General features: G+C 40.2%; 1 protein-coding gene across 2 annotated transcripts in view; it reads left to right on the forward strand.

The window, feature by feature from the left end:
- Window positions 1–23,130, forward strand: part of BMPER (BMP binding endothelial regulator) — a 150,884-nt gene that overhangs the window by 86,812 nt on the left and 40,942 nt on the right. For both annotated transcript variants that reach the window (XM_074849815.1, XM_074849823.1), the window contains 3 exons: window positions 3,418–3,463; window positions 12,517–12,846; window positions 18,672–19,008. In XM_074849815.1, coding sequence (XP_074705916.1) covers window positions 3,418–3,463; window positions 12,517–12,846; window positions 18,672–19,008 — 713 coding nt within the window. The remainder of the gene's footprint in view (window positions 1–3,417; window positions 3,464–12,516; window positions 12,847–18,671; window positions 19,009–23,130) is intronic.

Here is a 23,130-nt window from a genome sequence, read left to right on the forward strand (position 1 = left end):
TTGTGGTTTCTGTTTCTTACTTTCTGACTGCTGACTCCACATAGATATTCCCTCTCTGTTACCTGGAGGTGCGGTACAGCCTGCAAGGTGCGGTACAGCCTGCAAGGTGCGGTACATGCTGGCCCTCATCCAGCAAAGCTATTAAGCATGTGTCCAGTCCTGCTGAAGTTAGTAGGCCCTCCATGTGTGCTTAAACTTAAACACATGCTTAAATACTTTATAGAAAGGGAGTAAGCTCAACACTTGGCAGGACTGAGTTTCAGAGACCCTTTAGACCTTTTCTTGCCTAATTTGCTATTCACTTGCCCTAGCCCTGCTCCAGCCACTTTCTTGCCTTGTGCCATCTCCTTTCTGATTACCCATCCTTACCATTTTCTGCCTTGCCTTCTCTCCTTACGCCTTTGCATTCCCCACTAACAATGTAAGCCTGTGGTAATGGTCAGTGGTCATGGACATGTCACTTTTTGTACTGCTAGAGGAAAGCCTGATGAACTTTATAGCATACAGCCTTTTCTGTCCTCCAAGACTGTGCAAAAGTTAATAGAATTAAATTCATGGCATGTGAAGACATTTGCAGAGTTTGGTTCTGTGGGTAAATTTTGAACCCGTGAACTTCAAGTGAGTTGAAAATTTATTCAGAACACGTTCTCCCATCTCTAGTGCAGACTGCATTTAATGTTATACACATCTGTTATTATTACAAACAAAAAGTTGCTGTTTTTACTCTAGTGCCAAATGAGGCACAAAAAAACAACAGCTGTTGCTATTGCACAACCAAACAACCCCCTTCCCCCCCGCAATTAGTCTTGCCTTAAAAAAATAGAAAATAAAAACCTCAGACATAAAATTGAAAACCTCATAAAAAAGAAGAAAAATCCCAGAAAATAAATAGACTCAAATGTGGTCTGCTTATAAATATTCATAGGGAAAAATGGGATCACATCACTTAGCCCACTCCTAAGGGAACCCTCAATGCTAACGAACTCTTGCAGCACATGTTAGCAATAATGGATTTCCTTATTCTACAAGACAAAAACAGGATCTTGGGCCAACATGGTGGCTCAAGTAACCAGCCTCAGCAGGCTGCCTTGGAGATTCCAATTTCACTTGAATTCTTGCCACTTCCACCTCGGCTGATGACTTCAACTCTTTTATTGAAATGGAAAGGTAAGGCTGTGCAGTACAGTGTGTGGCATTCAGCTGCAAGTCTTCCGTTTGTACAAATAAATGTTGCCAATCTCCCTATTTCTGTACAGTTTTAATGGTTCATCCTTTAAGGGGTTTTGTCCTAGCAGGTGCTTGGTAGGTCTCCCTGTTGCAGCCTGGGCCTCAGCTATTCTCTTTGCTCTGGGGCCTGGTGGTCACACAAACATCTAAGCATTGTCCACACTGCCAGTGAAACTATGATCCAGCCCTTTTCTTAAGTCCAGATGTGCCTCAAGTCTGTTCACTTTGCACATTCAAAGACAAGCACACAGTGAATTTCTGTGATGGGCTATTTGGATGATGAGCCCAAGTGCAGTCATCACCAAGCTCTCATTCATGCCATCCAGCTACAGAATCACAGAATCATCTAGGTTGGAAGGGACCTTGAAGATCATCTAGTCCAACCGTTAACCTAGCACTGACAGATCCCAACTACACCATATCCCTCAGCACTGTGTCAACCTGCCTCTTGAACACCTCCAGGGATGGAGACCCCACCAGCTCCCTGGGCAGCCCATTCCAACGCCTAACAACCCGTTCTGTGAAGAAATACTTCCTAATATCTAGCCTAAACCTTCCCTGGCGCAACTTGAGGCCATTACCTCTTGTCCTATCACTTATTACTTGGTTAAAGAGACTCATCCCCAGCTCTCTGCAACCTCCTTTCAGGTAGTTGTAGATGGCGATGAGGTCTCCCCTCAGCCTCCTCTTCTCCAGACTAAACAACCCCAGTTCCCTCAGCCGCTCCTCGTACGACATGTGCTCCAGACCCTGCACCAGCTTCGTTGCCCTTCTCTGGACACGCTCGAGTCATTCAATGTCCTTTTTGTAGTGAGGGGCCCAAAACTGAACACAGGAATTGAGGTGCAGCCTCACCAGTGCCGAGTACAGGGGTAAGATCACTTCCCTGTCCATCAAGCACACACAGGACGGAGCGTGCTCCACTCCAGTCTGCCAGCAGATACTTGGAGTTCATTTCTCCCCATGCACATTGTCAAAACTGTAGGAAGAAAGCAAGGCAGACAGCAGTAGGGCTTGCTGCCTGTGCCCACTTCCCCGCTCTCTGCATAGACCTGCCACCTATTTCTTGTCTGTTTTCACAAGCTTTTTTTCATTGTTGAGTGGCCAGAGTAGCACAGCTCTGTTTGCTTGCTCTTGCTGGCTGCTCCTTACTCACCTGCTTGGTGGGGAGCAGGAGCAGTGGTTACACAAATGGGACTTTCCCTGTGTTCAACTACTATTGGAGCAAAGGGTCAGTGCTGGGGAGCAGCACAGCTTCATATGCCCTGTATGGGAATACGGGTAAGCTCCAATATCCCCATAAGTTCTTGCCAGTTTTTGCTTGGAAAAACACATCATTCAGTCTGAAATTTTCCAGGCTTATCCTCTACCTTGGCGGTTAGCTTAAGGGAATTTAAGTAAAATCAGATAGAACATCTTTTAATTCGATGAAGACTGAAAAGGAGCATGAATGTACGTACACAGAAGCAACCCTCCTGCTTCTAGCCAGCCTTGTGTGAGACACAACCATAAATAAAATTGACCTGGGCAGAATGGTAAATAAAGACCCAAACCTTTTGTCCATGTTACTATGACTAGAGCAAATTGTTTGCTTTTAGATGTTGCACATCCTTGGATACATGCCCATTTACTTCACTGGGGAGGTTGATTCATGATTGGTAATATGCTTTGGTGAGAGATACCACAAGATTTAGCCATGAAAGAAATCTGTCCAAACTAGATCTCTACCAGTGCCTCCTTCCTTCCTTCCTTTTTGGAGGAAAAACTAATGATTTGGGGGGAGTGTGGGGGTGGATGTGGAGCAGATTGGCTCTGTGTGTCAATTAAAAGGGTGTGCATAGGAAATGTGTTGTATATATTTTGGAAGGTGGGGGAAAAGGTAGCAATCTTGTTAACTCAATGACTAGTCTGCTTTAGATATCCATGAATACATGAGTCCAAAATTCTCTCATACACTAAACAGAAAAGCGGTAACAGAGAACCCTTTTAGTATTTCATTTCTTATGACTGCCAGGAAGCTCTTTGAATAGTTCTGTCTGTTTTTAGCACCTGATATTTGAAGCTGTAACCAGGGCATTGAGTTCAAACACAACTTGAACTATTTTCAAAGGCTTATCCAGCCTTACAACATAACACAGTCATTGCACCAAAAACTCTTTCATTAAATCAGCCTGTCTTTCTCCCAATTAGGGTAAAATCCTGAACAGAAAAGGATGCTGTCCTATTTGCACTGAAAGTAAGTTCTTTCTTCACATTCTTTAAATTCTTTTTTACTCTTTCAGAGAAAATAAATGTAGTAGAATTATGTTTGCTTTTCTGCCTTTTATTTAGAAGAAGGCTAAAGGGCAGGTGATTATTGCTGGCCACAGATTTTGCTTCCTATAAATCTGTAAATTTAAAATAAAATGGCTGGGTATTTAATTTTTATTTTATTTTACTTTTTGCAAATAACACTATTTTTGTCAAATGTGAGCTGCTGCTTTTTGAAGGATATGTTGGTCTGTGAAATTTGTAGGCAATAAAATGAGCAAATGAATAGTGTTGTAACTTTTAGGAGTGGGTACCTTTTATACTGTAAATAACAGCCCAGCTATGTGTATATATAATCCAACACCTTTGCAGATGATTTGTGAGAGTTTAAAAAAGGTGCGCAGAAATCTGAGACACAGTCTGGGACAGCAGTGAAAAGTACAATAGAAAGCTCTCCTTCTGTCTCTATGATGTTTAGCTCAACCATCACCTTTTTATCCCTTTACTCTTCACTTCAAGAATGATCATCTTATGATATCACTTGCGTTCTCTCTTAGCCAGCAAATCACTTACACAAATACTTATCTTTAAGCTTGTCCTAGTTAAGTCAACAGGGAGACCTGTCTTCACTGAAGTTAACAGGATACAATTGCGCATTTCCTTCAGGTCGTGTTTAAGTGTTTTACCAAATAGGGACAGACTGCTAAAATGGGGTTTTATGATTTATAGGAAGGCTTCTGAAAGAAGGAACAGGTTTTTAAGGAGACTGTTGCCTATTCTTTTGTCTAAAGTCAAATTGGTTTTGCTGATCAGCTCAGTTCTGGGTGCTCTTGGATTGCACAAATTCCATATGCTAAATACCTGTTTTTCCACTCTGCAGCTCAATTGTTTTGGAACATGTAACTTACAACAAAATAAATCTAGTTTGCAAGTCTTCAGTATCAAAATGAAATTAAATACAAGTGGCAACCTCAGAAACACTTGAAATAATACTGAGCAGAGGGAGAAATGAGACAGGATTCCACTGACCAACAATTGATTTCATGTTAGTTCAGTTTCAAGGGAGAAGAAATTTGCATAGATCTCTGCTTGAACATGACATGTCATTAGCATCATGAATTTATTGATCTCTATCTTGCCTCTGTTCATATGTTTCAGTCTCATTTAACCTTTGTCATGTGTTCTTTTGTAACATGAGAGGGGGAGGAAAATAATGAGGCCAGCCATTCCCTCAAAGCACTGGAGACCCTCTACTGTAAGCAGTTAAAAAGAAGACAGTACAGTGACTCCTTCAGAAATGCTGCCAGAGAGTGATGAGTTGTGGTAATTGGTTCATGGGAGAGGGAGGCAAAAAAATAGATTTCTTCAAAGTAGAAATAACTCATTTAGGAACCAGTTATGTAAAAAGTCAGAACTTATTGATGATATAAGAACAGAATGGTCATGACTATAAGACATATGAAAATAAGAGTAGACCATTGTTGCTTGTCTTCCTGCCATGCAGATCTGTAAAAAGCCTGACTCCATCTTCCCAGTAGCCTCCTTCTAGATACTGGCAGACTGCTCTTAGGTCTCCCCGAGGCCTTCAGGATAACCAACCTTATTCCCTTAGCCTCTTCTTATGGGTCCTATCTGCATTGCACTGCCTGTACATGAGGCTGGGAGGCTCATTGCACTTTCCCGTAGTGGCACGCTCCTCTTGCACATAAAACAGAGGGGTCCATTTTTGGAGAGGAGTCTCACTATGGACCCATTTTGTATTTGGAGGAGAGCTGATGCTGAGCTGATTCTAAGCTTTTATGATTAAAAGGCCATTCCCAGCTTTTATTAGGTAATGTAATCAAAGAGCTTTAATACCCACTGTCATACAGCAGCGGTGATTACCACTAGCTATTTTAACATTAGCGTTTTAACAATTATCATTTGCAAGGAACTAATTCCACCTTTGCGTCAGAAGTGCTGTAAATCTCATCATGACATAAGATAGGCAAAAGGCATAAGGATTTCAGTGATGATCACTATCTCAGATAGTAATTAGAAACTTTGCTAATTCAGCCAATTTCTGATGAGATAAGATGTACATGCACAGCCCTTTCCCTCACCCACCCACTCATGTTGATCCTCTCTCCACATATTAACACACCAGACATTTCTGGCGGTCCAGCAGATATTAATTTTCCAAAGTAAAAACAACATAGGAGGTACAAGAACATACTGTACACAGGAGAGCTTTGAGCACAGTTTAAATGCAGCCAATTTCTATGAAGTGGGTCAAAAACAGTCACGTTGTTAAAGGATACACTTTAAACTGAAAAATGAAAAATAATCAAAGGATTATTTTCAAAGCAGTTTGTTGCAGAGAGAAAAAGTACCTTGTCTCCTAAAGGGCTGGAGAGTCTCTTTTGTCTACTGTTGCCGAAGTTAACTATGGTTAGTTTTGGCATGTTGCTGTTTAAGCTTCATGGCTGGCGTACAGTTATCACTAATTAAACACAGTGGTCATACCAGTGGAAAATTCAACAGTTTAGTTTATGCTGCTGTAAAAATGTAATGAAATGTACTCTTTTGGGCTTGATTTAGAAAAATCACCACTGACGTCAATTCCATAAATAAGTAATCCTATGTTAGACCAAGGTCATTTTCATATTAAAAAAAGAAAACACTAAACCTGAGTTCAAATAACATTAACAGACTGCTCTCAACTCCAGACAAAGATGGGAATTTGCAATGGTGGTTAAATCTTTGTTCTTGACAAAGAATTGATATGCCTTGCTGAAATTACAGTATGCAGTATGAAAGCTTCCTACTGCAACCATGTAGATATATTTTAATCATCATCAATAATCCTAACAAAGCCTTACCCAAGTCATTGTAAGGCTTTGTGGATGAAGTTTTTTTCAAAGTGGACTGCAGTCATCTAGGTCTAGGAGTATACATGATTAATTTTGCAGTAAAGTCCTCTTTTGGGACAGAAAATTTCATTCATCACAAGTCATTCTGCAGCTTTTTTAATTGACAGAATGACCAACGGAGCTAAACAAAACTCAAGGGCATTTGGGCCCAGCCTTAGGAGTAAAGGTTTGTACTTTCATCTGGCCCTGCATCCTTTTTACGTGTTTTTATAGCAATACTGAAAAAAGTGCTGAGTCTTCAAAGCAAAAAAAAAAAAAAAAAAACAAAAACAACCAAAAACAAAGAAAGAAATGAAAAAGTGGGGTTATGCATTGTAGGTACATGTGAGAACAGGGAATGGGACTAAAGGACCACACAGGCCCCTGCTGGTCCTGTTTCTTGTGTTCTTTCCTTGCCATGGAGAAATACATCAACAAAAAGACTGCAATTGTTTATTCATACTGGAATGCTGTTCATGATTTACCTCCTCAGCTGTTTCAGCCGTGATGGTCTACTATATAAATATGTATTTGGACAAATTGCAATAGCTATTTTATTTATGAAATAGACCATAAAGACTCCTGTGGAGTTTTTGACACCACACCTTGTAATGTGTATTATATCAAGCTGCACTGTGCAGCAGTTATGAGGAAAGTACTCTATGGCTATGCATTTTTTACAGAAAAGCTAATGAAATTCTATTATGCGTGTTCTGTAGCTAGTTTTCAAAAGTTAATAATGTGTTCTGTTTGATTTAGGGCTTAATTCAGCATATGGGCTAATTGCATTCAAAGTTTCATTTTATTTTTAAAAAGCTGAGATCGTTATGAATTATAGATGTGCAACCAGAACACCCTTAACTAGTAAACTTGTATTTTTTCCTCCCTCTCCTTACTTAGAAAGTGTCCAAACCAATTTTAGTTATAATTCAAAGTATATTTTTCTTGGCCACTCTTAACTAGCTACAAGCCCAAAATAGTGTGACCAGACATCTGGACATCTTGGACTTCAATTGACTGCTCTGATCTCCTGAAAAAATAAAACAAGCTATTCCACGAGCACCAGAGCTAACAGAGCCTGATTTCCTATGGATTTGTGTCCCATTTCCTTTATATTCCCAATATATCCAAATAATAAACCCAGCTAGAGACAATATATCCTGTGGCTGCTCTGGAGCTACAAGTGTGCTAATTGCCCAGCCAATATGCTCGTGGTCTCCGGCTGGTCAGGATGTGTGTCCTGACTGTCTGTCTGGCCTCCACCAAGCAGTATATATATCTCGCCTCTCTAGAAAGGCTAAATACTGTCTAGGGGGCTGGGGGCATTGGGTGGAAGACAGAAGGGTACTTTTTGGCAATCACTTATTTCAATAAGTGGTTCTTACCTTTACTCAGCACACTACTTGCTAGAAATGAGTTGTCTTTCAGACTTTCATACCTCTGTATTGGCCAAAACAGGTTGTGATTTCATAAACCTTTTTTTTTCCCCCCTTATGAGCGTATGTTTAAACTCAGGAAATGCTAAAATATTCTTTTCCTTGCTGTTACTTTTTCAGCTTCCTTTTTGTACAGATAAACATGTTTTCAAAAACGGTGTTCCTTGCCCACAGTTACCTTCCCCGTTACCTTTTCTAATGAAAGTCACTATTTCATTTGAATTGGGCACGTGATTTGTAAGTGCAAAGAAAGCGTGCCAAGAATTCTATAGGATTCACTTTAGCACCTAAATGCTATTATTATTAGCTTGCAAGTAAGCTGTAGAGCCTTAGGTGGGACCTGAGCAAACTGCATGAATCACACATGTAGTTTAAGATTGTCAAATGTAAAAGCGTGCAGTCCATATTTAGTTGCTTAAAAAACAAATGTGAAAACTGCCGAGCTCCCAGAAGCTTTTATGAAAGCCAGAAGTTTTGAATACTGATTTGGGATTCTAAATGCAGGATTTCCAAAAGAGGTTTAGAGGTGTTTGCAGCCAGCTCTCAATAATGTTTAATCAGAGCTGAGTGCCTAAGGCATTTTGAAAATCACAGCCTCCTGAACATAGCTCTGGGGTCCTCCTTTGAAAAATTTCTGGTTTTCAGGGACAGAGAGGGAATGAGTATATTTGCCTTCATGTGCATGCATAAATGAGCAAAAGAAGACATCAAAGATCATGAATGCCAGGTTTGAAACAAGCAAGAGTCAGTGGTTCTTCATGCACTTTGCCCAAGGATTTTGTCGATGCTAAAAACATTTTTGGGTTCAAGAGAAGACTGGACGAATTCAAAGAAGTCTATTAAATAAAGTAAAATCATGTCTAGCTCAGAAAGTCCCTAAGCTGAAAATAGTTGGAGGCTGGTGGAGTCTTAGGGCGAAGTATTGTATATAATTGCCCTTTTCTAACTCTACCCTAGACAGCTGATAGAGACAAGGAGTATCCGCAATAAGTTGGGAATAATATTCTGTAGGAAAAAAGGGGAAGGATCTTTACCCACGACCCTATGTCTTGTTAGCACAAGCTAGCAAAATTCCTACTCCAGCGTTGGGAAATGTAGCTTTGGTGATGCAACAACACCTCTCCATTCATTATGTCCCAACAGAGGAGCAAGTCACACATGATCCTAACTAGACAACTGGTGCTTCCAATAGGTTTCAAAAACAACCAAGCAGAAAGACTGGTTTGTTTCAGAAGGGGAAAAAAAAGGAAAAAAGAAAAAAGAAGCAAACCATAAAACATGATGTGATTGAAACTCTCCCAAAAGGAAGTAAACAACCCAAAACCTAAAAATGGCAGGAACTCTTTTCATGTTGCCTGTCTTTTGCAGTCTTGTTACACCCGGTATTTAAGGTTTATTTCTAGGCTAGCCAGTTCTTCTTATTGGCAGTGCCAGAGTTATCACACACACTCTTGCAGGGTGTGGACTTTTTTCCTTAAACCCACAATTTTAGCAAACCTTTCAAGAATGTTTTACGCTGTGATATCAGAGAATCAATTATTCAGTCTGTTTTTAGGTAGATTTTCCCTCCCCCATTTCCTTGGTTATTAAAGAAAACAGTGAAATTTGGATCAGACATTCAGCTATCCAGTCCAAAATACATTCTTTTTTATTTTAACTGCACTGCATCAAGTTGACATATGACGTGACACGATGTAACATAACATAAAACAACATTACTCTGCATAACACATTAGAAATTAAAAATAAATATTTCCTTTGGATCCCATTGGTACTATCAATTTTACTTGCACATCTCTAAATTATGTTTGTTCCTCTCATGTCTTGCTTCTTAGCCACTTGCTTAGGTAAAGAACGAGCCTCCCCCTCCCGATATGTTAGTTAATAACATGTATAACATGTCCATGTTCTTGGCCTCTAGAAATGCAGACAAAAAACAGTTCTCTCCTCTGAAATCTTCACTTATGTTTGGACTGATTTTTTTGTTGATGATTTCCTTGTTTTTTTAAAAGTTGTCATGACGTTTAAAGAAAAATTAAAGCCTGAAAAAATGAAGTAGAATCTAGGCAAGTAATAGAATATATCTTGATATTCATCATGCAGATAATTACATGAGTACATAAGGAAATCAGAAATATGATTTAGTATTGATAAAGTCAGATGGTGTCAATATAAAATCTGTGGATTTTTTTCCCATTGGTAAAAATTATGTTGATGATTAAAAACTATATGGTTCCTGACAATTTATGGAGAATCAATCAATCTTTTTATGGACTTTGGAAAACAGTTATTGAGATCCTCATTGGCATCAATGAGAAGAACGAGACTCACAGAAGTGCATGTTTTTAAAGGCACTCTCTTATCTAAGTGTCTGATTTTCAGGCTCTGCTTAAAGTCCGTTGGTCCTGGTTTCAAGAGCTGTTGATCAAATGTGGTTCATTTTGACTTTTAATGGAGCTGTCAACATGATGTCCTTGAGAAATTGAAATTCTTGTCCCTAGTTGCCAGACATAGTAAAGAGGCGTAATAATGATGCCAAGACTAGGTACTGGTTTAGCTAAAGAAGCATGCATGTGGCAAGGGTAAAGTACAAATCTCCCAGGTACCAGCTCTGTGATGACACTGTTCCATGCGGTGAGGGAGACTCTAGTTAGACTTTAGGAAGACCTTGCTTGCAGTAAGGACAGCCAAGCACTGCAACATGTTGCCAGAGGTGGCTGTGGAGTTGCTCTTAGTACTGCTCTTTAAGAGCAGGTTAGATAAATGTCTGTCAGGAATAGCATAGGTACAGGTGATTCTGCATTACAGCTGGAGAAGGAAAACGTAATGTCTCCTGGGGTCCCCTTCAGCCCCATTTTCTGTGTCTCCGTGTAGGTATCCTTGGATGCTTTTTAACTACAGCTAGAAAAATGCCAGAAACCTTATAGGTGCTTCAGCATAGCACTCTCCCTAGGCTGAAAAACCCTGCTGAGAAAGGTGTATTGTGGTCAGAGCTGCATTGTACTCCACTGAAGAGTTCCCTGCCTCTTCTCCATAATATCCATGTCTCCTTCTTTTTTGTAGGTTTGAATTGGCCTTTTTTAGCTGCCTTTTCAGGCGAGCCATTGTTAGTTGGATAATTTTTTTTTTCAGTAAATAAATTGTATTCCTTGTTACTCTCCCCTCCTTTGTTGGGATTTGTTTTTTTTCTTTTTTTGATTGATGCTGTTCACAGCTCTCTGATTACTGAGTCAAATTTTGTTACTGCACCAAGATCTCCCCCTAATACAGGCATCATCTTTCAAAAGCAGCCTCAGCCCATGGGTATCCAGCTGGCAATAGCAGTGTGCATTTCTGCCTTGAGACTCCTTCTTCCAGGAACAGCAGCAATGAGATGCGGTTAGGACCTATTGTTATACCAGAAGGCTGCAATGCAAATAAATGTGCTGCTGTCTTTGATTGCGAGGCAATTCAATCAATTGCTGGGTAGCTGCAGGGTAACACAGCGTCATTGACATGAGCGTGGAAATGTTCTGCCTTTGAGCTGCAACTTTTCTGACCAGCATATGGCTGCAAGCATCAATAAGAAATCTCCCTCCATTTATAATGTTGCAAACGATTGGTAACGATACCATGCCCTTAGATAGTCATTGCATCATTAGTCATGTATTACTGATTTTTAGTTGGTACCATGATAACAGTGACTACCACAAGTCAGTTGTGTATAAACAACATATGTGATAGCTTGTAACACTGAATAAAGATTCTGGTTCTACAAATAATTTGGGGAAAAACCATACATGTACCTAGTTTATAAATGTATAATATTTATAAGTGTGTCTATGTAAAATATGGACAGAACCAGGTCCTGCTAAAGTGGTCTGATGACTTTTAATTTCAGGGGATCACCTCTGCCTAACTGGGGACATTAAAATTAGCCTCAAAAATATGCATGTGTTGTTTTGAATTCTGTTTCAGTTAGTGGATTAGGCTTTGCTCCCACGTTACAATTTAAGGGTGGGAGCTTATCCCAGGGGAATTTAACTGTCTGAGAGGAATGCCTGTAGCCTTAGATACTTGTTTGCACTCCCAGAGCTGGCAGCAGAGAGACAGGCTCCTCCAGAGAGTAATTCCCCATGTATTAAAAGAGATGTCTAAAACTGGTGAGATGAAAGACCTTCTAGTCATGTCTGTTTCTCTCTGTCAGTGAGATGGAGACTGGATGAACTGCTTAGACTAGGCATTTCATGTTTGCAAAGCTGAAGCTAGGTGGGAAGGCTCCCACCACACATCTCCAGAGACGTGTGGGCTCTGCAAGCCCAGGGATCTGCCTGCTCTGATATGATGAGTGGGGCTTGTATTTTTTGGAAATGAATTAATTTGAAAAATTTCAGAGGCATTGTAATAACCTAAACTGTTCAGGTGGTACATTATATTTAAGGGATATACATGTAAGTTGGAAGATATGCCTTTGGTTCCTAGCTACAGGTTAGCCTTCCTATGCTGCACCAGGTATCAATTGGCCTTTGATTCACACCCACTTTGGGGAAGACTTCGACTAAAGTCATGAAGCTTCCGTTTTTCAAAAATATATATTCCTAGTGGGCGTCAGCCAAATCTGCCCTGTAGAGCAGATAGATTAGGTGAGAGCGGCGTGCTCTAAGTTCTTATCAACTGCTTTTTTCAGACTGATTGATCCTGATATGGCTCTTTTGTTTCTCACTCACCTGCAGAGCCTGGAGTTTGCACTGTATTTGGAGACCCTCACTACAACACTTTTGATGGACGGACATTTAACTTTCAGGGAACATGTCAGTACGTTTTGACAAAAGACTGCTCCTCCTCTGCCTCGCCCTTTCAGGTGCTGGTAAAAAACGATGCCCGTCGGACCCGTTCTTTCTCCTGGACAAAGTCAGTGGACCTTGTGTTGGGCAGAAGCACTATCAGCCTCCAGCAGCACCTCACAGTGAAGTGGAATGGGACCCGCATCTCACTACCTTGCAAGACACCACAATTTCAGGTCGATTTGGATGGTTATTTGCTGAAAGTCACAACCAAAGCAGGTAGGGTAAGTGTGTGTGTAAGAGTGTGTGTGTGTGTGTGTGTGTGTGTGTGTGTGTGTACTTCTCAAGTGCAACGTGAACGGCAGTCAGTGTAAAATCATGGTAGAGGTAATAAATGTAGTTACAACTCTTTAGAGATCTGAGGAACCCAAAGTGCTTTCAAAATCCCTGCAGCCCACAAGCAGACAGAGATCCCAGCTATGAGTTTGAAGACTTTGGCAGAACATTTGCTAAGCTATGTTTCATTCTGCAGCTGACAATTTACTGCCTGCATAGACAAATGTGCCATGATTTTCACTTCCAGTAACTTAAGACTGGCTTATGCACGGTCATCGTTTGATACTTATGGATAAGAACAGAGGAGATCAGTTCTTAAACATAACATTCAGGTTTTTTCCCAGTTGAAGCAACATACCTTACAGTCTAAGTCGGTAATTATATAAAATCATAGTTGCTAATGGCTGGAATGTGCTTAAGTTGTCAGATTATGGAAACATTTCACTGGGCTGCCCAGCAAAATGGAGGTCCTGTTTTGAAAACCAAGGCCTAGATTGCTGTTCAGTGCCATCTTGTTGCGCTTGCTTTGTGCTTAAGTAATGTCTAGGAGGAACAGAGTCCACAGCACCAGAAACAACAGGAAATCAGAAACTTCAGAGAATCTGGTGCCTTGTTTGTAGAAACAGGGAAGGGAGATAGCAGACTTTCAGGTCTTTTGAGTCCTAGAAAATACATTAATTGTCAAAATGTTAACCCTAACTTATATTTGTTTTGATAAACTGTTCTGAAACTATAGTATCCTTGCGTAGGTAAATACTAAGGGGAAGTTTAAAACTTTCTCATTAGCATGTGTTAGGTACTACTGTAGTCCTAAGAGATTTCACTTACACAGTGAAGTACTGTTTCAGTGAGAATACTATTTACTGTTAATTCAATTAAATGCCATGTGAAAGCAGTGAAACCAATCTTTCTTATGGAGTGATATGGTCACAGGCATGATGCATAGTCATACTCATTATCTAGCATCATTTTTTTTCAAGGGGGACACTAGCACCCACTGTTGAGCTGAGAATTTAGACACCTGTTCATATAGCCCCTGGAAATGTAAGTCTGCATAATGCGGATCCCAGCTCTGGGCTCATTCCTCAAAGTGGCAATGCAGATTTTTGTGGCTGTCTGTAAAATTCACACAAGTTGACCATTATTCACAACTTCTAATTAAAAGCATCTTGAGGGTTTCTCTTTGCAGCCAGCTGAACGCTGTGAATTCTGGCGATGTGGATTTCATTAGCCAACCACAGGCCAAGGAAAGGTTTTCAATCGAAGATGAATGACAGCTAATCCTGCTGCTATTCCATTTGTCTCTGGTGCAAGCCTAATAAATGACTACACACATCCTCATCCATGTGTTGGCAGAGGGAGTGCAAACATGGCATATGACAACATACCAAACAGTGTGTAATCACTGCAAATTATAGCCTAAATAATTCCTCCCCTTAACAGAACAGGATCAGGTTTCTCTTGCTGAACGAAGCATGATGGGCCAAGTCCTCCTTTCCTCAGCATGTAAGGCCTGGAAAGGAGCAGAACGGCATGGCTCCATTTTGCTGGGAGAGGATAAGCAGCAGAGAAGCTGTAGAGAGGAGGAATGTGCTGAGTAGAACTGGTTTAAAGACAAACCTTTTGTTCCACAGGAAATTCCGAGTGCTGGGGAAAAAAATTGGAGAATTTTCTGTTTCAGAATGAAACATGGATTTTTTTTTTTAAAAAAAAAGCTTTCCCACTGTAGGGTGAAAAAAGAGGAGGAGGGAGGAAGTAATGAAAAATAAGAAAAACCAGTGCACTAGGAGCAAAATTCAAAGTAAAATTGGGCTGGGAAGTGCGGGGTCTGGTGCTTACAGCTCAGCCAGCATTCCCACGGCTTTTGGTTTTCCTTTTGCAGAGCTGGGAGTTGAGCCTTGGATAAAACAGGGGAGCCCAAAGCTTCAGGAAGCCTTGTGGTCCCTGGCTACAGGGCAATCTGCATGGCAGGGCTCTCCTGGAGTTGCATACCCTGAGAATTCAGGCTTCCAGGCAGCCCACCAGGCAAGCTGGCAGGAAACCAGCTTGGAGCCTTGCCTGTGCTGTGTTGGAAGTTCATTGAATCCGATATGTCTCCCTGAAGCATTTCAGTTCTGATGAATTGGCATTTTCCAGTGAAAACCTGTTTTGTTGCTAAATTCCTCACCAGCTGTAGCCCTTGATGCCATGCAGCAGCAATTCTGGCTGTGCAATTGCAGGTACTTTGTCATAGGTGTGCTTGGGATCGTGTTGAGTCCTTGGATAAAATTTGTGTGTTTAAAAAGACGAGAGAGCAGAGGGACACAGGGCTCAAGTTACTTATCTGTGCAGAAGCATTTTTTTTGTTGTTTCTGCACTGATCTTTTGCATGAAGCTGCTTTGCTAAGGTTTTCTGTACCACTTTGCCACTAAATCTTTAGGGAAGAGTGGTCTGACAGTTCTTGAGGATGCCTTTACCATGAAAAGTCATGCAGAACAATTGATGGGAGTTCCCAGCATGGGGAACTCAGTGTGTGATGTGCATAAATCCAGAAGAATTTTTCTAAAATGCAGTAGAGCACATAGTGTGCCAAGTTAAGAAATCAAGTAACAAGTTGGTTAATCATCCTTCAAAGAAAGGAGAAAATTGGAAAACCCTAAAAAGTAACTTAGAGAATATTCCTTTTCTGAACATCCCCAGATGGGACAGATGCTGCATCCTTTGGCTTCACATCTCTTGGATTCTGATCTTTGTCCAAGTGAATGGGAAACTCATCCATTTTGGGGGGGGAGGGAAAGAGGGCACTAAGTCACTTTTCCAAACAATTTCTGTCTGCCAAGGAGACCATTTCAAACATCACTCCATAGCATAATCCCATCTGTCATAGCTCTTGTTGGTTTATAGAAAACAACTGAGTTTTCTGCTTGTGAACAAACAAAAAGGCACACTGCACTGTGCGATCAGGCTCCAACAAAATTATAATGCGTGTACAAGTAAATACCCTTCCTTGTTACCCCAAAAGGGAGTAAGCTCTGTTATGGATAGAAACCTTTAGGCTGTTCATCAAAGCTTGAAATTACCCTTCCATCTGAGCAATTACAGCAGAATGTAGTGTAATTAAACAATACCCAGCTAGAGGAAAGTACTTCCTTTTGTGGTAGTTAAACTGCGAGTCTCTTGAATCAAATCCAGTAATCAAAGCGGGACTCTCTAGATTTAAAAATGTGCATTTTTATATGCTGAGATGAAAAGTCATAATTTTATGCTATTCTTGTCTGCATACCTAGAGTTCACAGAGCATCATATAACAAGTAGTTTAACTTAACTCTCACAAAGGACACACAAATACTCAGGATAATTTTAGAGTTAACCTTTTGTAATGAACATGAGTGATTTCACTGAAAGTCAGTAAATCTTGGCTTGAGAAAAAAAAGTTGCAAAAAGGAAAATTAAGATAGAATCATTAGCCAGTCTTTTGTGACTCTACTTAAAGTCAGCAGCTTCTGAGGGAGCTTGTTTGGGGAAGAAGTTGAACACTGCCTTAAAAACTGGAGTTATTTTCTGAAGAGAGCTGTCTGAGAATTTGGATCTTGATGCTTCAAGCTTTGAGAAAGTTTATATGATTCTCAAGTCTGAAGAAATCTTAGTTTATAAGCTAATGGCAAGGTTTTTCTAAATGCCAGCACGGCAGTATTAATCTGGTGTCTGCAAATCAAGCTGTGTTTTGTTTTGTTCAGCGTTGTCAGAAGCAAAGACAGCTGGAATTTGAATTTGTCCAGCAAAGATAATGTATGAAGCAGCTTAAAAGGCAGCTTTCCCCCTTGCCACTGTGCTGGCCTTGTTAACAATTGCAGTCTTACACAATTTTTCAGTTGGCTGGGTGTAAAGTGCCTTTGGAGGAGGACACAGTGGCCCTATCCATGCTGGGTTTATTAGACAATTTGAAACTGCTTTCAGGCATAGTCAGCTCAGGACATATTTGTGCTATCATTGCTAACCTATAGTGATAAGAAAATGTGATACAGTAGACTGCAGTGACCTTTGATGCAGAATTATCTGCACAACCTTGCTGGGTAAATCACTCCCCAAACTCTTGGTGACATGATGTAAACCACACAAGTGCCAGGACACTATGTACTGATGGCAAAACACCCCTTCTATAGCCATAACTGCCATTTGAGCCTCACCCTGTTTCTCTGCCGCACGGATAGGAATTGTCATAGGAGACAATGGGATATGTTGCTGAAGGAAGGGTTCCAGCTTTGAAGTGAGTCACTGGTATGTTAATTACTTACATGAGGATAGGGTAGGATTTGGATCACATAGTGACAAGCACTGATTTACAAGAGGAAAGGGTGGTGCTAAGCCAGCCCACACAGCAAATGTAGAAAGCTGGAGCGAAGCCCTGGTCCTGCACCGTGCAGTGATGTTTAGTATTCTTGGCCAGGCAGGGAGAAGAGGGTAAAAATCTGGATTATCCTCTTTAAAAGCATGTTCCTGTGTTTATCCTTAACTAACTGCTGCACACAGGTACTTTATGGCAATAAATTGTCAGCAAAATGATTTGTGATCTTTAGATGCAGGGTTACTGCAAAGATGTGAAGTAGTAGCATTCATCAGACATTGGAAATAATTAAAAGAAAGGCCATTTTTGGGTAGAAGTTAAGCAGCAGTGATTCATGGTTTTGTTTTTATCCCATATGATACCAAAATTGCTTTCCCTTATGAGACACATGTTTACTCCTCAAAGGATGAAATTAATTTAATTTACAATCCCTCAGGTAAAAACTAGAAATTTAGTCTCCACCTGACCTCTGGGCCCTCTAGAGTATCACTGGAAACAGAAAGGCATTCAGAAGGTAGTTTATTCCCTCTGCATTAGACACCCATGTTGTGACCTAGAGTTGTCTACTTCTCTCCACCAAAGAGAGGCCCAGACAGCTCACTTAAGCTAAACACCTAGCTTTTGATGGGTACAGATAGATAAAATGGATTTCACCCACAGAGAGCAATTTTGATTTTGATGTACCTGAAGTGCAAAACCTTACTGTAAAACAGATTGTAGCAGAGCACTTGCATTCCAGCCACTAGGTGAAGGTTGGATGTTTATCATCATTCCCCAGTGCTGCTGACTTACGAAGACAACTTCAAAAGGTTGGTAATTAACACCTTTTGAATGAACAGTTTGAATCCAGTTCAGAATGCCTTCTTACAACAGTTTTATTCATCTGACATTTGTGGTCATCTTTTTAAGTCTCTTTACCCACACATAATAAGGTACTTGTATTGGAACAGTTGAATTGAAATCACTCACCCAAATGAGTGATCAATATCACCTTTGCAGGCAAGAAAAGGATGTTTTCCATAAGATGACCTGTGCAATGGGTGACAATGGCTGAAATTCTGGGCTCCTTGTGAAATCAACTAGAAATTTGCCCTAGCAGATTCAATTTGCAGAATTTTGCAAAAGCCCTCTTTCACTGTTGAGAGTAGTTATGCCTTGGCTCCAGATTTTTTAGGATAGCCCCATTCATTAGCAAGGAGAAGCAAAAATAAACAGAGACAGGCATGAGTGTATTGTAATTGACTGATTTAAGAAACACTAGACTTGCCAGAGGCACTTACTGGGAGGTATATAGAAATCTAACAACATTATCAGAAGGAAGCCAATGGCTTTGTTTAGGTTCCCATGAACAATGTTTCACAAACATAAGGCACAGTTTGTTATCCTCAATTTCTCCTTCTCTTTTTTTTTCCTGTGCCTCTTTTTGTCTCATCTCTTTATTAGGCTTGGAAATCTCATGGGATGGAGACAGTTTTGTGGAAGTCATGGCTGCGCCATATCTGAAAGGCAAACTCTGTGGTCTGTGTGGCAATTACAATGGGCACAAACGAGATGACCTGATTGGGGGTGATGGGAATTTTAAGTTTGACGTGGACGACTTTGCTGAATCCTGGCGCGTGGAGTCCAACGAGTTCTGCAGCCGCCCACAGAGAAAACCTGTGCCCGAGCTCTGTCATGGGACGGTCAGGGTGAAACTCCGAGCTCACCGGGAATGCCAGAAACTCAAAGCATGGGAGTTTCAGAGCTGTCATTCAACGGTGGATTATACCACATTTTACCGGTAAGTGTGGCTTGCTGCGGAGGGACATAGTAAGTTACTATGTGAGGAGAAAAGCCACACAGTTGGCCCAATTTCTGTAGCATTTGAGCACATGCTTTGAGCTGCTTTTGCTAAGAATTAATATACAGACTGAGTTACATTAGCTTTTCTGAGTCAGGAATCAGAAGATGGTCTTGAGCTAATAAAGACCTGAGCAGCCAACAGTGAGAAGGGCAGGCAGGCTTATGATCACCTAGAGAAAAAGTACTTTTGGAGACTGAAAAGAGAGCGGGAAGAGACTTCAAAACGTTTTGGTAAGCTCATTCTGATTTCAAAATCAGCTGTAAAGTTGACGCTGACTTTAATTGCTATTGCTTATGGTCCAGAGAAGTGTGTCTTCCAGAAGCATTTTGAAAATGGCTTTATTAAAGCAGGGATATTAAGTATTACTGGTGCCTCTTGGATAGTGTATTTTGTGGGTTGAGACTTTGAAAGGAGAGAATTAACAAAAAGTTCAGTGCATGCCCATCCTGCCCTGGGAGCAAAGGAAGACAGATGAGGATCTAGAAGCCTTGTCTGAGTGAATTATTTAAGATTTTTTATCTTTAAAATGCTTCCAGTCTAAACCACAGAGACATCATTTCTGTTCTTTAATTGTCATGAGTTTATTTGCCCCTCACTCAGTAAATAAAATTGACTTTTCTTTTGATTGCCTGACATAAAAGATAAAAGCAACCCGAGTCACAGTTGTATGATGGCTGATGGAGCTGCCTGATCTCTGCGCTCCCAGCTTTCCCCACTTGTGCACATCTGCTGAACTATTGTGCTTATTAGGAAAGGCTTTCTGAAATGACTCCATTTCCCTTATGAATTGCCTTTCCTCTTCTTTTATAATGAGACAGAAAGACTTATCTACCCCAACAGAATACGTCTGGGGCTGGGAAATGCTAGAAGAAGACACACAGCTTGGCTTGTAGTCTATGTGCTTCTGCATTTAGTTTACTATAGTGTATCCCTGTGCTAGGAGCCTGGCAAAGATTGAAGATTATATTGTGTGCAGGTTATAATGCTTTATCTTTTCCAATGGCTGGAGGCACAGAAGAGAGCACTAGTGATGCTAACACACACTCACAGGGTCTGTTGAATGCATTTCAGCAACATTCCCATCTCACTTCCATCGTCCTCTAAAGGTAAGTGATGACAATGCAAATGAAAAACAGGCATAGAGAGATTTGTTTCATTTTGCAGTGGATTTTTTGTCCCTTTTTTAAAGTAGCTCGTGATTAATTTAGTGCAATACACTTCCTGACACCACAGTGGAAAATGATTTATATTTTGGCTACAGCAGCCAGAAAAGAAATCTCTACATGCTTGCACACAAGAATTACTGTAGAGCATTTCTGTTCCTTTAAAATGATGTCTTCTATTTGTCCTGGAAAGACAATGAAATCAAACAAGTATTTAATTTTATTATATCCTTTTGTAGAAAAGTCTATTTTTCCCTAAGGAAACTTTATGTTGAATTGACCATCAAATTCTGTCAGAAGTAGCAGTTTATTTGCTTCCATTTAGATGTTGCTAGCTGTTAGAATGCTCAGCTCCCAATACAGGAATCAAAGAAAAAATATAAATTATACTTAAATAATGGTATTTAGTAGAATGCTACTTCTTGTTAAAAACTGACAAAGTTGTAGCAAATAATTTGTTCAATGACCATGGACATTTGACATACAAGGATTCCCGCAAGGAGGTAATGATTATGGGACACACATTCAAGAAAGTTTTGTGAATCTTTCTAACATAAATCTTTGCATATATAAATATGTGCGCGCGCACATGTGTGTATAGAAGTATAAATATGAGTACTTAAGAGATTTGCATTTTTCATGAATTTTTTTCAGAAAACCCAGTGCTGGTGATGTACTATTGCAGAAAATTTAAATTATCGTTAAAAGAAATGTAAATTAACTTTTGCGGCTTTTTACTGAGGTCTTTTAGAAAAGCATATTTAGTCAATGTTTTCTAATTTCAGGCTAGGTTTAACTAAAATTTTTCCAATTCTGCTTTTCTAACTATGAACAAGCTCCTAGCAGTAAGAGAAATGAAGAGGCAGAATGGTAGGGTCAGGTTCTTTCATTTTTCTATTCATCTCCTCTTTGAATTGAATAACTTCTCAGTTTTTACCCTCCAACATTACGTGTTACGGAATTTTTCCATTTGAAAAAACACATTCTCAAGAGTTAACCTTTCTTGGTCATTATTGCCTATATTATCAACATTGCCTCATTTTCATTATGCTGCTCTGCTAGTGACCTGCTGTTAATAAGAATTCTCAGAAATAGAAATAAACTCAGCAGGAACATTACAAATTAGGGTGTGTTTTCTCCAAATACCAAAAAAGGCAGCGAACAATGCATTGCAAACATTTGTCTGACACTGTGTTACTGAGGAGATTTCTGTGAAGATGTCTAAAATTCATTTTAAGTCTCATTCTTTTTACAGCTGTAGTTTCTCCTTTTGTTAGCCATCCAAAAAACATATACAGCAAGGTTGTCATGATTGTTAGGTGAAAAGGATATGGTTAATGTTTTAAAGAGTAGAGATCTGGCTGCATGGTTGTGGGGTGAAGAACAGCTAACTCCTGAGCTTGACCTTGATAGATCTGCAACACCTTGGGGGAAATGGTTGTGCACCTTGCCCTTAACCCTTTTTTTGATGTTGTGACTTTGGTGACTTGTGTTTCTCTGCAAAGCACATGGTAGAAGAAAGCACAACATAAGCGCACAAGAAAGGATTTTGAAAGAGTCCAGACTGCAAACTAAAAATTTTAGCATCTAATTTTATACCACTCTTCTAATTCTTTGTTTTGTAACTAGACACGTTTTATGGGCTTTTAATTGTGGTTTGTTTTGTTTAGGTTTGGGTTGGTATTTTTTTTTGTCTTTAATGCATTGCTAGTTGTTCAGTACTCATGAGTAATAGTAATGCTCTAAAAATAACCCTTAGGGTTGAACTTTATGGAGGCAAGTTCATTAAGCAGGGAAACAATTTTGAATTTCTAGGAGATTTTGGTGAAGTCTGAATGAAGAAGAGATTAGCAGTGACAGTCATCACCATTGCCACTTGTCTATTTTGATATTTTAGTATAGCTAAGCATCCTGGATTAGTCCTTGCCAAGAAAAGAAGTTACCAAAGTTACTCAGTAGCAGGTTTTTAGAGGGGATACTTTGACCATGTTTGCAGTAAAGCTTGCACTCAGACTTGGGAAGCTGCTCTTGCATGTAAGCAGCATTAAAATAGGTGATACCATCCAAATTTTTCATGCTGCTGTTACCAAGAAAAGCTCTATCACATTATCAAGAAATATTATGGTACTATTTAAGCTCCAGAATGAGGATTTGGGGAGCTTAGGAGACTCGAGGAAGGAGAAGAGAACTTTCTGTGCCCACCAAGCCCTACCTCATGATCTCATTGTGTATCTTCAAGCTGTGATGGAGCAGGGGCCTGGAGGTGAATCCAGCCCTGGTGAGGCCAGGGAGAAACATGGTGTGGGGGGCATGTCCCCAGTGTGCCCCCATGCCTGCTTTGCTTGGCCATGGCTGACGCCTCTTGGGAGCCTCCTTGGGAGGTGCAGGAGCAGGCAGCCCCAAACAGAGGCACAGCAACGCTGCTCGATACAGGGACAAGTTGGGCTGCAGAACACGCTGTAAAGGAAGGCACAGGACTAGTACTCCTAGTAACACCTGCCCTCATTAATGTCCGTGGCTTTCTAGTAGGTTTCTTTAATAGTTTGGAATTGCCAGCAGATTTCGAATGTGACATCAACGTGATATCAGTATTTCACCCATCTCTAATACACCTACACAGCATCTGAGTTCATAAATGACTATTCATAATAGCTGAGTTCATAAATGACATTTCTCAAGACTCTCGCTACTGCCGTAACTTTGGAAAAATATTCAGTGTCTTTCTTTTGCCATGCAGTAGATTTCACCATCTGAGATTGAAAAATCTGTGCTCCTAACTCTTGAGACAAGTATTTTTATTGTTATTATTCTTCCTATCATTATTATATATTTTTGTTATTGTTGCTATTATTATTATTACATTTTTGATAGACAACAGCATACCAACTAATTAGTT

The sequence above is a fragment of the Strix aluco genome, chromosome 1 (genome assembly GCF_031877795.1).
Source record: "Strix aluco isolate bStrAlu1 chromosome 1, bStrAlu1.hap1, whole genome shotgun sequence".
NCBI classification, from domain to species: Eukaryota; Metazoa; Chordata; class Aves; order Strigiformes; family Strigidae; genus Strix; species Strix aluco.